The following is a 12,698-nucleotide window of genomic DNA, read 5'->3' as shown; positions in this document are numbered from 1 at the left end:
CATTCGCCAGCCCCGCTGGTAGGATCCTTTGTGTTTGCCGCACAAAGTCTGTGTTGGACGTCTCTGGGGCGCTCCTAATGAAGGGCCGGTAAGTCAGCCCTGCAAAAGCGGCGTGGAATAAGTAGCAGCAAAAGAAATCTCTGTAGGCAAGGAAGCGAAGGAACTCAGAAAAATTGTTTCTAGCGCTGTGCACAATAGCATTCTTTCCATCCGATGAACTGGGCTCTAAGCCATGAAAGCTGATAACATAATAAAATTTATTAGCCTTTAAGGTGCAATGATAGTGTTTTAGCCACTGTGAAAATTATTCAGAGGCCAAAGCAAATCAGGGGATGAATGTTGGGTTTGAAACACAAAGGTTGGAGCCTTTTTTGTGCTCTTTAAATTCATCAGATCTGAGCATTAGCTATATAGCCTTCTCAATGCAGTGCAGACTGCATACACATGAAGTGTTTGTAAAACAGTTTTATATGGATAGGCTCCACTGTTAAGAATATAAGAGCCTTGCTGGATCAGGCCAAAGGCCTGTCTAGTCAAGTAACCAGTGTGGCCAAGAACATACCAATGGGAAGCCTACAAGTGAGAAGTGAATGCAACAGCACTCTTCCCACATGTGATTCCCAGCAACAGGCATTCAGAGACATACAGCCTCCAATAGTGGAGGTAGAACATAGACTTCATGGTTAGTAAGTAGCCTTTGATTATCCTTTCCTCTAGGGCTCATTCATTCCACCAGTTTTGCCAAAGGCCCAGCTTCATTATGTACCTCCTACCTCTGAACTATGCAAGCTTGTCATTATAAAAACAACTGTTTTAAAAACTAGTGTCTGAGTTTGATGTATTTTCCCCTCTTCCCTCCTTGTTCCTTTTCCCTTATGTGCTGTGGCTTTTTAGATTGTAGGCAGAGGTGAATTTTGGGTAGTGCAATCGGTTCCACCGCACTGGAGGGCGCTGCAGGGCTTTGCAACTATAACGTAGTGAATTGAGCAGAACCAAAGGTGAGAGGCTGAGATGGTACCAGATTTTGGCCTTGCACAGGGTGCCACTGACATTTTAAAGACCAAAGTCTGCCATTGTCGTAAGCCTGTGGACAGGGACTGCCTTGTTTTAATTGATTGTATGTAAAGCCACTCTGGGAGCCTTGTTGATTCAAGAGCAGGGTACATATGCTCTAAATTTTTTTTTGGCATCTGCCTGTCTCAAGAGACAATGGAGTGCACCTCCAGGGGGTGATGTTAAATAAATAAATTAATAAACAAACCTAAGCATACACTTTATTAACAACTCTTAACACATCAAGTTCTTAGAACATTCAGTGTAACCAATGTAATCACAATGTAAATAAATAATTTAAATATATAGTTAAAAGTGAATAAATCTGTACATAAGCAATTAATATAAAAACTAAAGGGAGCGCTTTCTTCCCAATGAGCTTATTGCTCTTACTATAAATATAGTGCTTTCCCCCCTGGAGCACTATTATTTGACAATACAAAAGTCACTATGCTCTAAACGAGCAATCTTCTTCTCATTGCGGAATTCAGCTCTGTCGATGCGGGACTTGGGGCTTCCTGTCTTCTGAAGCCATTCTTGAAGTTGTCGCACCTTGACAGTAGGACCTTGGATTTGGCCTTGCACAGTGCCATAGTCAGTATTCTGCACCCAGCCAACGACACCCAACTTCTTTCCTTCAGTCTAAAAAAATATATAAAGATGCAATTTATATGCTGGAAAAAGAAATAATAATACGCTGCCTTGTGGGACATATCTGAGAGAAGGAAAGGCTAAGGAGTATACACTATACGAATCCAGAGTGGAGTCCCTAAGACAGTCAGATGGCGCCTTGTACGCTCCTTCCGGCAGCTTCTGCAGCCATGTTGGAGCAAAACATATTGCTTTCCTTTCCTTTAGACCACATCAACAAGGCCAAAAGGAGTGTCTTTTTGTCTAGGCAGCCCAGGACCTCCATATACACTGCCCAGGCTTGCGCCCCAGGGAAGTCACTTCAGTGCTGCTAACACAGCAAATCAACACAGGAGGCAGCAGTTAAGAGTTACTGGTCTCTGCTGCCACAGCAGGCACTGTAATTCTTCAGCAGTTTGGCTCCGTTGTCAACATATATATGCTGAAACACACACACACACACAAAAACACACACAGAGTAATTAGTCTGAATAGAAAGGAAACTACAGAATATATTTGCATAGCAACCAATACCAAAGAAAAAAGAAATAGCCACTGTTTAAAATCCAGGCCTTTTGACAATACAAATTGAGGATCAGCGTGGTTTACTCTTAAATAAATGGACTGGAGATAGGACTGTAGCCCAAGGCTGTGTCCACATACCCAGCTTAAAACACAGCTAGAGATAGATACAGTTGTGGCCAAGTAGTGTATGTATCTCAAAGAGGCAGTAGGAACGCACTGGATGCGGGAGTGTATGTATACACAACATAATCTGCTCAGCTGCCCAAGCAAAGCTTCTAAAGCGCTCATAATGCTCACGCTTCCCCCCCAAATACCTGTGTGGGCGCGCTGGGGAGACGACCGGAAAAGTCACACACCACCTTCCCTTTGCCTACCCCAGGGAAACCTCAGCCTAGAGCACACCCACCTGTGTGTTTTTGCGGAAAAACACCCCTTGGACTTTCCCGAACACTTCGTAGTCCACTGAAATGAGGCCGTCTCCCTCCTCCATGGCCGCTGGCGCCTGGACCAAAAGCAGAAACGCGGTTAGGCAGAAAAGGAGACGTCGAGGGTGAGGGTCCCATATTGCCCACCCCTGCAAATGCTGGGAGAAGAAGACGGTAATCTCCGCGGCCTCCGACGAAGGAGCCATGGTTGTGGCGGCGCCTACTTGGCCCAGCGACTCTCCCAGGGAGAGAGGACCGCCTCCCACTCCGCGCCAGCCCCGCATGCTGCCCCATATTAGGGAGGGCAGAGGGCGAAGGGGCGCGGCGGGGTCAGGGCGCCGCCCGTCATTTGCATCCCCTTGGCTACAGAAGAGAAAGGAGAGACCTGCCGATTCAGGAGCCTCTCGGCGTGTTATATCTAACCGCGCGAAGCTCCCGCCAGGCTCGTCGCCAAGCAGCGAAGCCGGTCTCCGAGCTCCCAGTCAGGAGCCAGGGGCACCTGGGCGGCACCAACCGCCACTAACGGCTCGCCTTACCATGGAGCTGCTCTGGGCCCAGGTGACTAGAAGGGCCCCAGAAGATGGAGCGGAAGTGGAGACGGTCGTCAAGGAACGAGACCCGACGTCTCTTTCTCTAATCCTTCCCCTCCCCCCGCTGCCTCACCGGCCCTTTTTCACGCTGGAACGGCAAATGAGCTCGAACCATAGAGAGGGGACGACCATTTCCCTTAAAAATAAATAAAAATAAGTCAACGCACAGAGATATACAGACCCTAAAGATGCGGACAGGAAGTGGGGATGACGGAACCGGATGTAGCACGCGGGCGCTCGTTGCTAAGCAACGGTGGTAAACAGCTGCCCTGAGGATCGGAGGCTGCGGTAAGAAGAGGCAGGTGAGAATAGGCTTGGCTTGGCTTGAGGGGCTGGGGACGAGTGTCTGGAGCAGCCAGACATGCTCTGCGAGGGCGGGCGAGCAGGCAGGCCTTGCGGAGCGCGGGGGTCCAAGTTACCCTGGAGACTGAACAGGTGGGTGTGGGTGTCTCCTCTTGGCTTCATCCCATTTCTCGTTGGAAGATGTTTGCTTGGCTCCTGTTGCCCCGCGTAGAACTGACCAGGCAGTCGCTTGGGACGAGCGGTAACAGGACGCTGGGTGGAAATCTTTTCATTCTGCAACTAACTGGCAATCTTGTTGAAGAATAAGGGGTGGGGGTGGGGTGGGGACCCTGTGGCCAGACACAAATTGTTGGTCTCCAACACCTGTCAGCCTTAGCCAGGATAGACAAGGGGGATAGTCAGGGATGATAGAGGCTGGAGTGCAACATCTGGAGGGCCACTGGCACCCTTGACTTGAGGATGCAACCTCTATTAGTTTCACATAGGAATAGCTACCATGATTTAAAAGCATTATTTTGGCAGGTATCTTGCATCAGCTTTCTGAAATTGAGGCCCATCACTTGCCAACATCTGATGAAGCTTCTACTGTAGTCTAAACTGTTCAGTTACATTAAGGTTAGTGTACCTGTAATGAGCTATCAAACACCTGTCAGGCCACTTTCCCATTATTAGGAATTTTGCTGATTCCATTAGGGTCAGTAGCTTCCATTAGAGTCAGTAGACCCTAAACACTGCCTTAGGTGTACACTATGTTACTGTCTTCTATTACATGAGAACTGTCATAGTGAATGAGAGCAATAGTATATCTAGTTAAATATCCTGTATTCTAGATGCTATACGTATAGTGTCAGCTGGATGCTATATATAGAAATTTATCCATTTTATTTAGTCTGCTGCCTTTGGTAGTCAAAACCTTTCATAAGCTTAGGTTGGTGCACCAGTTGAACAGATAGCTTGATCACAGTTGTCCATACCCTGATATAATCTAGGGTTGCATGTGAGGTACTTTTGAGTACTGGTAATTTCAGTTGGTTCAGCATACTTTCTGATCATTTTGAACATATTTCAAGTGTATTTTAAAACTTCACTGGCTGCTCATCAATTTCTGAGTGCTGGTACTTATCTTTAAATGGCTTGATACCTAGGTACCTGAGGGAAAACTTGCTAGCATGTCAGCTTTCCTGTGCTTATCCTCTTTGGAGGCTCTCTTCTAGGTACCCTCACCATTTGAAGTAGGGAGGATGGATTGCATCAAGTTATGAACCCCCCCCCCCATTTATTAAAGTCTTTGTAAAAGGCTTTCTGTGCAGATATAATGGTTTGATCCCTCCCTCTGCCAGTCCATTTTAAGAGAGGAAAGGAAAGGACTGGAATACTTGATACACTGTTGACTTCTTGTCCTCTTTTCTACACCATTTCTGCTCCCTTAGGCCAACACAGAAATTTCTAATGGCATGGGGTCCCCAAATTTGCCTGGTGCACTTATATTTGCACAGATTTAAGGATTCTGGATATTGTGCTGATACAATGTCAGGCCCTCATGCAATATTCTGTCATCCTCCCCATATGCCAGTGCCGTTTCCATCACTGAAAAGCAAGGCCCCCCCTTTATATACCTATAAAGGCCCCCTAGAGCTGATGTGTACTTGCTTTCCCCTATTATAGTAGGGGAAAGGGATTCTAGCATGAGGGCCCCAATCATAGCATGTATGTAACTTGTTGCATTCCCCCAGGCTTTACTGGAAATGCTGAATGGCTCATTTGCAGCTGGCCGTGTGTTCACATATGGATCCAATGGCGGCCAACTCCAGCCTTCCTGCAACAAGCCAGGAAAGATGCCACCCTGAGGCTCTTAAAGAGCAGGTCCAGCTAGAACACTTGAGGAGTAATATCCAGCAGCAATTCTTGTGCAACAAAGATAAGAAGCTGGCAGATCTTCATATCCAAAAAGGGCGGAGCTCTTCTTGTTCTCAGCCTACAGAAACTAGTCAACTGATCTTGGAGAAGGCAGGTTTCTATTCTGCTGGCCCACGCAATTGGTACTTCAAGGGCCAGGCCAACAGTCTGCCCTCCCACTGGAGAACCAAACGGAGAGAAGGTGTGGACAGGTCATACCCTCTAAAACCAGTCTTTCCCCATACAGCTGGGAATGTTCACCTGCCCAGTTCTTGGCAAGTTGGGAGCCCACCAGCTAGAAAGACTCCTCCCATTAGCCCTAGCTCAGAGAAAAAAGGAAGGTCACATGCAGTCAAGACTCATCATGTTAGAGGGCCTTCTCCTTTTTCTGTAGAGCAATCCAAGAGAGCAGCTTCTCATTCACGTAGGGCAGAGTCGGGCTACATTCAAAAACTGGAGGCTGCTGGGCGGAGCTTAGAGGAGGAGATCCAGCGAAAGGAGGCCCTGCTCAGGGAGAAGCTGAGGAGAACGGAAGAAGAGCTTCGAAGAATCCAGTGGGAAAGGCAGCAGGCAGAAGCAGAAGGAAGACGGCAGCGGGGAGGACTATGTATGCCTGAGAGGAAAGCAGCAGGTATTGCTCAGGGCCATGTTTCCAGGTCTATAGTTCAAACGCGTGACTGTCAAAAGGTACATATTCCAGACAGCCCTGCTGTCTCAGTGGGGACTGCCCTGCCTCCCCAGGCACTCCACATGGAAAAGCTAAAAAAGCAAAGATTGGTGGCTAGCAACAGTAAAATTCGAGAGAATGTATCCCAGATTTCAGCCACTTCTAGCCCAGAACTGGCTTCCATGCGTGACCAGGCTCCTTCTGCAGCAGCCTCGTTGGGACAGGTTGACTGTGTGGCAGCAGAACCCTCATATACAGAGGCTCCAAGCAGTGTAGAGGATTGGGGAGAGTGCAATTTCTGTGGGCGAAAGCTTTATTGCTCCAGGTTGGAGAAGCACATAAGCATCTGCAGGAAGAATCATGGCTCCAAGAGAAAAGTGTTTGATTCAAGCAAGGCTAGAGCAAAAGGCACCGAATTAGAGACCTATTATCTATTGAAGGGTACAGACACCTCTCAGGTAATACATTTACTTACTTGTTATGCATACCCTGCTGTTCCTTTGGGTCTGTTTGGAACTTTTAGACAGTCACTGATCAGCCTGGGTTCTTTTTAGCTTTCATGATGTACCAGCATCATTTGCCATCATTCTCTGGTTTCCACTTTGGTCTGGGATGATGGTCATTCTTTAACGCTGGGAGTTCCTTTCAAATCATGTGGAATTCCTAATAAATCTTGATGATCCCTAATATCCCTCTAATTTCCATTCATTTACTTCAATTCAGCCATTGGTAGGGTGACTGCTAGAAATTAGACCAGACAAGAGCCCAATAAGTAGGTTGAAGTCCTGGTAAATGTTTAGTTAAATACACCAAGACTTAGCAGGGAGAATGCTAACTATTTTACCTTCTTTCATCATACAAAAATGAGATGTTGAGGATGTGAAAACAAATTTTCAAAATTATCAAATTAATTTTATGTAACAAGTCAAGTCACTCATAACTAACCTACAAATGTCACAGCTGCATGGTAAGATTAAGATCAGGCTTAGAACGATCCTCTGAAATTAAGAATGAAGAAAGTACTCATATTTAAAAGTATGGAACAGTCCAGTGGCATTAAAGTCGTTCTATTTTAGAGGGTCTGTTCAATTTCATCATCAGATTAACTCTGGTAATTTTACCCCAGTTTAGGAGATTTCATCTGCATTCCAGTTACAATGTTCAGATGATCTGAGTAGTGGCAATGATTTTGGTAGAAAACCTAGTGATATCATTCTGCAGTGGACCTGTGAGTTAGTGATATGACTTTTTAAAAGCATCACGTGTTCTGGCCACCTAGCAGAACTTTGGTCTTCACATATGCTATGTAGTTCCATTTGCCTTATAGGGACCAAGAACTTGTTCCATTAGAAATGTCCTGCTATCTGGTATATGATAACTAAACTGTGTCCAGAACAAAAACAGTGGCAGGAAATATCAGAGTGTGAGCTAACAGGTTGTACTAATAGTTTCTCCCTTTCCCCCTTCTCACTACAGAAAAAGAATTCCAGACAAAATTTTGAGGCTTCCAAGCAAAACAGTGAGATATCTAAGCAAAGCAACTGGAGACAGAAGCACGAATCATTCATCAAGACATTGCGTAGGGCTCGTGAGCTGCAACGAGTAATCTCCAAAGGAGGGAAGGCATCAGACCTCCCCCCAGCCCCTGCTATGGAGAACCCAGACTACAAGTTATGCCCTTATTGCACCCGTCAGTTTGCACCTAAGGTGGCTGAGAGACACATTCCCAAGTGCAAGAACATTAAGAACAGACCCCCACCGCCACAGCAAAAGAAGCGCTGATAGTAGTGGGCCAAAGTGAGATCTGCAACTGGAATCATCACATTGAGGCTCCCTGCCATTTCCTTGTTTAATAGCACAGAGTAGCAGACAGCATTCCCAGTGCTGCAGTTTCATTTTATATATAAAATACAAAGGTGTGAAATCAGTGAGAAGCCCACAAACCATGAACAGATTATTAAACCCCATGTATTGCATATTAAGGTCCAGTGCTTTGTAAAATAGTTAGACCTAAGGTAGTGCTCTCACATCTGTGTTGCTGCTGTTGGCTGGTCCTCATTCCCTTCCCCGTGCAGTTCTTCACAGAACCCATGCACATTTGTCAGGAACATTAGGATTTCTGTCTGCCTCCTAGGACATGGGATTATGTGCTAGAAAGATACTACTGAGAATTATCAGAAGGAACTCTTACCTGTCTTGAGGTAATCTTCAACTTTGTGAGGCATCTGCTAAGTGGACTACCATTCTTGGTTTACATGTTCATACAAGAACAGAGAATTCTTAGCTCCCATAACTGAAATGAAGGTCTTAAACTACCCAGATGCTCAGCATTACGTAAAACTCAAACTATAGAACTGTATTACTAATATAACTGCTGGGAAGGGGCGATACCTACTTGGATATATTGTATGCTATCCATCTCATCTGGCCATTAAGTTTTCTTGCCCATCTACAAATACTGGCAAACAGAAACCTGGTCTGTCCAAATTTCTCTAAAGCTAAAAAAGAATAGCTATGGGGAATATGAGGATGGCAACTGTAAAATGGATTACTTTAGCATAATTTTGCCACTGAATCCTACCTCTTTATGCAGTCATAAGCTCGGGGAGCGGGGAAGGAAAACTAGTTAGTTATTCAGGAGGTGTCAGGTTAGTGGCTGAGACATTTTGAGGGCTCACCAACTAGAGAGAGTGTTTGGCAAGCAAGGGGAACAAGTGCATTAAAAGCAGGGTGGTGTGTGCATTCATTGTCTCCCAGTGACGAACTCAAGTCTGTAATAAAATACCGTATTTTTCGCACCATAGGACGCACTTTTTCCCTCCTAAAAAGCAAGGGAAAATGTGTGTGCGTCCTATGGAGCGAATGCAGGGGGGAGGCAGGCGGGAAAAGCCCTCAAGAGCCGCACACAAGCTTCGTGCGCTCTTGCGGGCTTTTCTCCAGGAGGGAGAAGGGACTGACTGGCTGCAGCAGTCCCTTCTCCCTCCTGGGGGAAAAGCCCCCAAGAGCGGCACCCTCTTTAAAGGCTGCGCGGCTCCTGCGGGCTTTTCTCCGAGGTGAGGGAATTCCCCCACCTCCCAGAAAAGCCAGGAGAAGTCGCACAGCCCCTTTAAAGAGCGCACGGCTTCTGCGGGAGGTGGGGGAAGCTGCAGCAGATTCCCTCCTCCCGGGCTCCCTTTGAAGCGGCAATGTGGGAGGGGAGCAGCTTACACTCGTGTAAGCAGCTCTTCTCCCACTTTCCTGCTTCAAAGCAACCACGGAGGAGGGAAGGAAGGGGACCATGGATCCTCTTCGCTGCTGGAGGCTTCAGCGGATTCCCTCCTCCGTGATTGCTTTGAAGCGGCAATGTGGGAGGGGAGCAGCTTACACTCGTGTAAGCAGCTCCTCTCCCACTTTCCTTCTTCAAAGCAACCACGGAGGAGGGAAGGAAGGGGACCATCGATCCTCTTCGCTGCTGGAGGCTTCAGCGGATTCCCTCCTCCGTGATTGCTTTGAAGCGGCAATGTGGGAGGGGAGCAGCTTACACTCGTGTAAGCAGCTCCTCTCCCACTTTCCTTCTTCAAAGCAACCACGGAGGAGGGAAGGAAGGGGACCATGGATCCTCTTCGCTGCTGGAGGCTTCAGCGGATTCCCTCCTCCGTGATTGCTTTGAAGCGGCAATGTGGGAGGGGAGCAGCTTACACTCGTGTAAGCAGCTCCTCTCCCACTTTCCTTCTTCAAAGCAACCACGGAGGAGGGAAGGAAGGGGACCATGGATCCTCTTCGCTGCTGGAGGCTTCAGCGGATTCCCTCCTCCGTGATTGCTTTGAAGCGGCAATGTGGGAGGGGAGCAGCTTACACTCCTGTAAGCAGCTCTTCTCCCACTTTCCTGCTTCAAAGCAACCACGGAGGAGGGAAGGAAGGGGACCATGGATCCTCTTCGCTGCTGGAGGCTTCAGCGGATTCCCTCCTCCGTGATTGCTTTGAAGCGGCAATGTGGGAGGGGAGCAGCTTACACTCGTGTAAGCAGCTCCTCTCCCACTTTCCTGCTTCAAAGCAACCACGGAGGAGGGAAGGAAGGGGACCATGGATCCTCTTCGCTGCTCACGGCTGCAGCGGATTCCTCCTCCTTGATTGCTGGGAGTTTCTCTGGGCAGGAATTCCCTCAGCTTAAGTGGGGTGGGGGAAGTGTGGCAGGTAGGGGGGGTACTGAGAGACACATGTCTCTCAGATGAAAATTGGGAGTGGGCATTGTCTGAAGTGGCTGTGGATCTCCTGCCGCAGAACTGTAGGACTGTATAGAGTTGGGAGGGCCACCCAAGGGTCATCTAGCCCAGCCCCCTCACAATGTAGGAATCACAGCTAAAGAACGCCAGGCAGATGGTCCCCCAACCGCTGCTTAAAAGCCTCCAGTGGTGGAGACCCCAAACACCTTCCGAGGTCATAGAATTGCAGGGTTGAAAGGGAACCCCAGGAGTCATCTAGTCCAGCCCCGGTGGACAGCGGGCGCAGTCCATCCCGTTGTGCAAGACTAAAGATGCTGCGCAAGGCTAAAGAAGAAGCCAAGGCAGTGAGCGGGATGGATCGCGCTTGCTGCCTTGTCTTCTTTAGCTGCACTGGAGAGGTTTAGCTCCTGGCTGGAGAGGTTGCGCGGCTATGGATCCCGTGCGCTGTCTTGGCTTCTTTGCTCTTTGGGGCTGGGGGGGGGACCCGGGGGTCTGGGAGAAGCTCTGGGAGAAGTGGACAGGCTGCATGCAGCCTGTCCGTTGCTCTTTGGGGCTGGGGGGAGGATAATATTTTTTTCCTTGATTTCCCCCTCTAAAAACTAGGTGCGTCCTGTGGTCCGGTGCGTCCAATAGAGCGAAAAATACGGTATGTGGAATGTGGCAACTTGGAAAACATGGGGGGAAATGTAATCATTGAACATGGGAATGTATTGCTTCCATCACAGCTTCTTCACAGATACCAGCTTTATTTTATGCAATGCAATACTTCAACAGATTATGTGGTTCATAAGCATTGCTACGGATGTCCGAAAGCTTCAAAATGCAAGTGTTGGTTCACTTGTGAGAAATACTGATACAGCTTTAGAGACTGTAAGGACAAAACCAGTGGTGTGCATAAACCCCTTTCATATCGCTGGTCATAAAAAAGAGCAGCAAAGAGTAGTGATGTGTTTAACTGTGTAAAAAAGTAGGACATGGAATTCAGGAGAGTATCCCCACTGTAGTAACTACTATAACGGGAATATGAAACAATTATCAAAACTCACTCCACATTTCTGTTACTAACAAAGTAAAAAAAATTGTTGAGGACAGACTGGTTTTCTCCATTGCACACATGGCTATTGCCAGCTCCCCTTGTTTGCTTTCTGCGTGCTTTCAAGGGTGATGTTATCAAAGCAGAGGGGCTGGTTTTCAGTGGTTCTCCTGTACCAGCTAAAGGAAATTTTAAAATCCCTTCAAGAGGAATTAAAGAAAAACCCAGAACCCATTTTCCTTGGGTCACAACCATTTAGAGAATATGTCTTCAACAAAATAGTTTGCGCTGTATGCAGAACAGCAAGAAATATGCACTTGGAAAGATTCAGATTGTTTCAAAGGAGTTAAAAACAAGCAGACACCCCCCACCCAAAAAACCTTGCAGTGTACTCTATTATGCATGTGTGGCTAAGGAAGATGCCAAAACCATAGAAGAGAGAGATGGCTCTACTCTTATTTGGGTCTTACTTCATATGCAATATATATATAGTTTTTGAACATTTAAAAAAAATGCATTGAGTCCACATGCAAATCAGTTGTATATAAAGTTTCTGAATACACTTGAGCCTTGATTTGGCACCAGAGGTCTGAGGAGGCAATTTAAGTAGATTGATTTTTGCTACCATGTGTGAGGTATGCAGTTTTTTGACTGGGAATCCACACCAACATCAGCACCACCTCTGATGTGCAATATTAATAGGGGGACTGTATTGCAGAGCTTCTGTAAGCAACTCTCTCTCAGCACAGCCCTTCAACCTGCTATGTGGGTTTAACAGTGAGGGAGTTCTATGCTGATGGGCTGCTTAAGTTTTAATCATTTCTAAATAACAGACCATTGTCCCCAAGAATGACAGTCAGCATATGGGAACACTTCACAGCACTGCAAATTCTAGGAGGGCACATCTCCAGTAAGAAATATCTGCTACACCTGCTCTCCTAATTACCTTAAAAAAACCCAGAGATATGGGTCCTCTGCTTTTCCCAGATACAGTACTCTTGAGAAAACGGGGAATCCTCATCTCTATTAGTTGTTCCAGACTCAAAGATACATATCCACCTCTCAACAGCAAGTTATTTATCACATTTCTAACCAGTGTGTGCTACCCCTGTCTTCTTAGTGCACTGGTTACTGATGGCAAATAAAGCTGATATTGCTAACGAAATTTACATGACGAAAAATATGAGTGATGATAGCTAATTCTGTAGAGCCAAAGTTGTAGAGATTTTAAGATGTGCCTTGCGTGAGGGGGGCGCCTCAAAAAAACTAGAGGCAAACTCTGTCACTGAAAGCGCAAGACATCCATCCTAACATTTCTGATGACTGCAAGTGTACAACCAAGTAATGGAAAAAAAGAGTTTGTTCCATTTAAGT

At 46.8% G+C, this 12,698-nt stretch overlaps 2 protein-coding genes and 1 long non-coding RNA gene across 8 annotated transcripts; 2 read left to right on the top strand and 1 right to left on the bottom strand.

Moving 5' to 3' along the window:
• Positions 1-1,258: 1,258 nt before the first annotated feature.
• Positions 1,259-3,274, bottom strand: ACYP1 (acylphosphatase 1). 4 transcript variants are annotated; one of them, XM_081174595.1, is made up of 3 exons: positions 3,170-3,274; positions 2,615-2,710; positions 1,259-1,695 (listed from the first exon to the last, which is right to left on the bottom strand). In XM_081174595.1, exons 1-3 carry the CDS (start codon positions 3,170-3,172, stop codon positions 1,480-1,482), a joined length of 315 nt encoding a protein of 104 aa, XP_081030721.1. In that variant the 5' UTR covers positions 3,173-3,274; the 3' UTR covers positions 1,259-1,479. The 4 variants fall into 4 exon arrangements, with proteins under 4 accessions (XP_081030721.1, XP_081030722.1, XP_081030723.1 ...); XM_081174596.1 differs by lacking the exon at positions 3,170-3,274 and adding an exon at positions 3,019-3,163; XM_081174597.1 differs by lacking the exon at positions 3,170-3,274 and adding an exon at positions 3,023-3,163.
• Positions 3,275-3,374: 100 nt separating this feature from the next.
• On the top strand, positions 3,375-8,435 carry ZC2HC1C (zinc finger C2HC-type containing 1C). Of its 3 annotated transcripts, none has more exons than XM_081173495.1 (4): positions 3,375-3,525; positions 4,049-4,141; positions 5,260-6,547; positions 7,566-8,435. In XM_081173495.1, exons 3-4 carry the CDS (start codon positions 5,279-5,281, stop codon positions 7,869-7,871), a joined length of 1,575 nt encoding a protein of 524 aa, XP_081029621.1. In that variant the 5' UTR covers positions 3,375-3,525; positions 4,049-4,141; positions 5,260-5,278; the 3' UTR covers positions 7,872-8,435. The 3 variants fall into 3 exon arrangements, with proteins under 3 accessions (XP_081029621.1, XP_081029623.1, XP_081029622.1); XM_081173496.1 differs by lacking the exon at positions 3,375-3,525 and adding an exon at positions 3,537-3,664; XM_081173497.1 differs by lacking the exon at positions 4,049-4,141 and having other exon boundaries at positions 3,412-3,525.
• Positions 8,436-8,735: 300 nt separating this feature from the next.
• LOC308576075 lies at positions 8,736-10,964 on the top strand. The gene is made up of 2 exons (XR_014003059.1): positions 8,736-8,858; positions 10,925-10,964. It is a non-coding gene; the product is annotated as an uncharacterized lncRNA (long non-coding RNA).
• The last annotated feature ends 1,734 nt before the right edge of the window (positions 10,965-12,698 follow it).

The sequence above is a fragment of the Podarcis bocagei genome (assembly GCF_964188305.1).
Source record: "Podarcis bocagei genome assembly, chromosome: 1".
Taxonomy (NCBI): Eukaryota; Metazoa; Chordata; class Lepidosauria; order Squamata; family Lacertidae; genus Podarcis; species Podarcis bocagei.
The sequence above is the reverse complement of the archived record's forward strand: the minus strand, read 5'-3'. Positions and strand labels throughout refer to the sequence as shown.

What these genes read in the sequence shown, in the direction of transcription:
- ACYP1 (XM_081174594.1), bottom strand. Translation starts at nt 2,917, where the DNA reads ATGCGGGGCTGGCGCGGAGTGGGAGGCGGTCCTCTCTCCCTGGGAGAG. An exon ending in TTTTCCGCAAAAACACACAG is followed by an intron (nt 1,696 to 2,614) that starts GTGGGTGTGCTC and finishes ATATTTTTTTAG; the next exon opens with ACTGAAGGAAAGAAGTTGGG.
- ZC2HC1C (XM_081173495.1), top strand. Translation starts at nt 5,279, where the DNA reads ATGGCTCATTTGCAGCTGGCCGTGTGTTCACATATGGATCCAATGGCG. An exon ending in AGGGTACAGACACCTCTCAG is followed by an intron (nt 6,548 to 7,565) that starts GTAATACATTTA and finishes TTCTCACTACAG; the next exon opens with AAAAAGAATTCCAGACAAAA.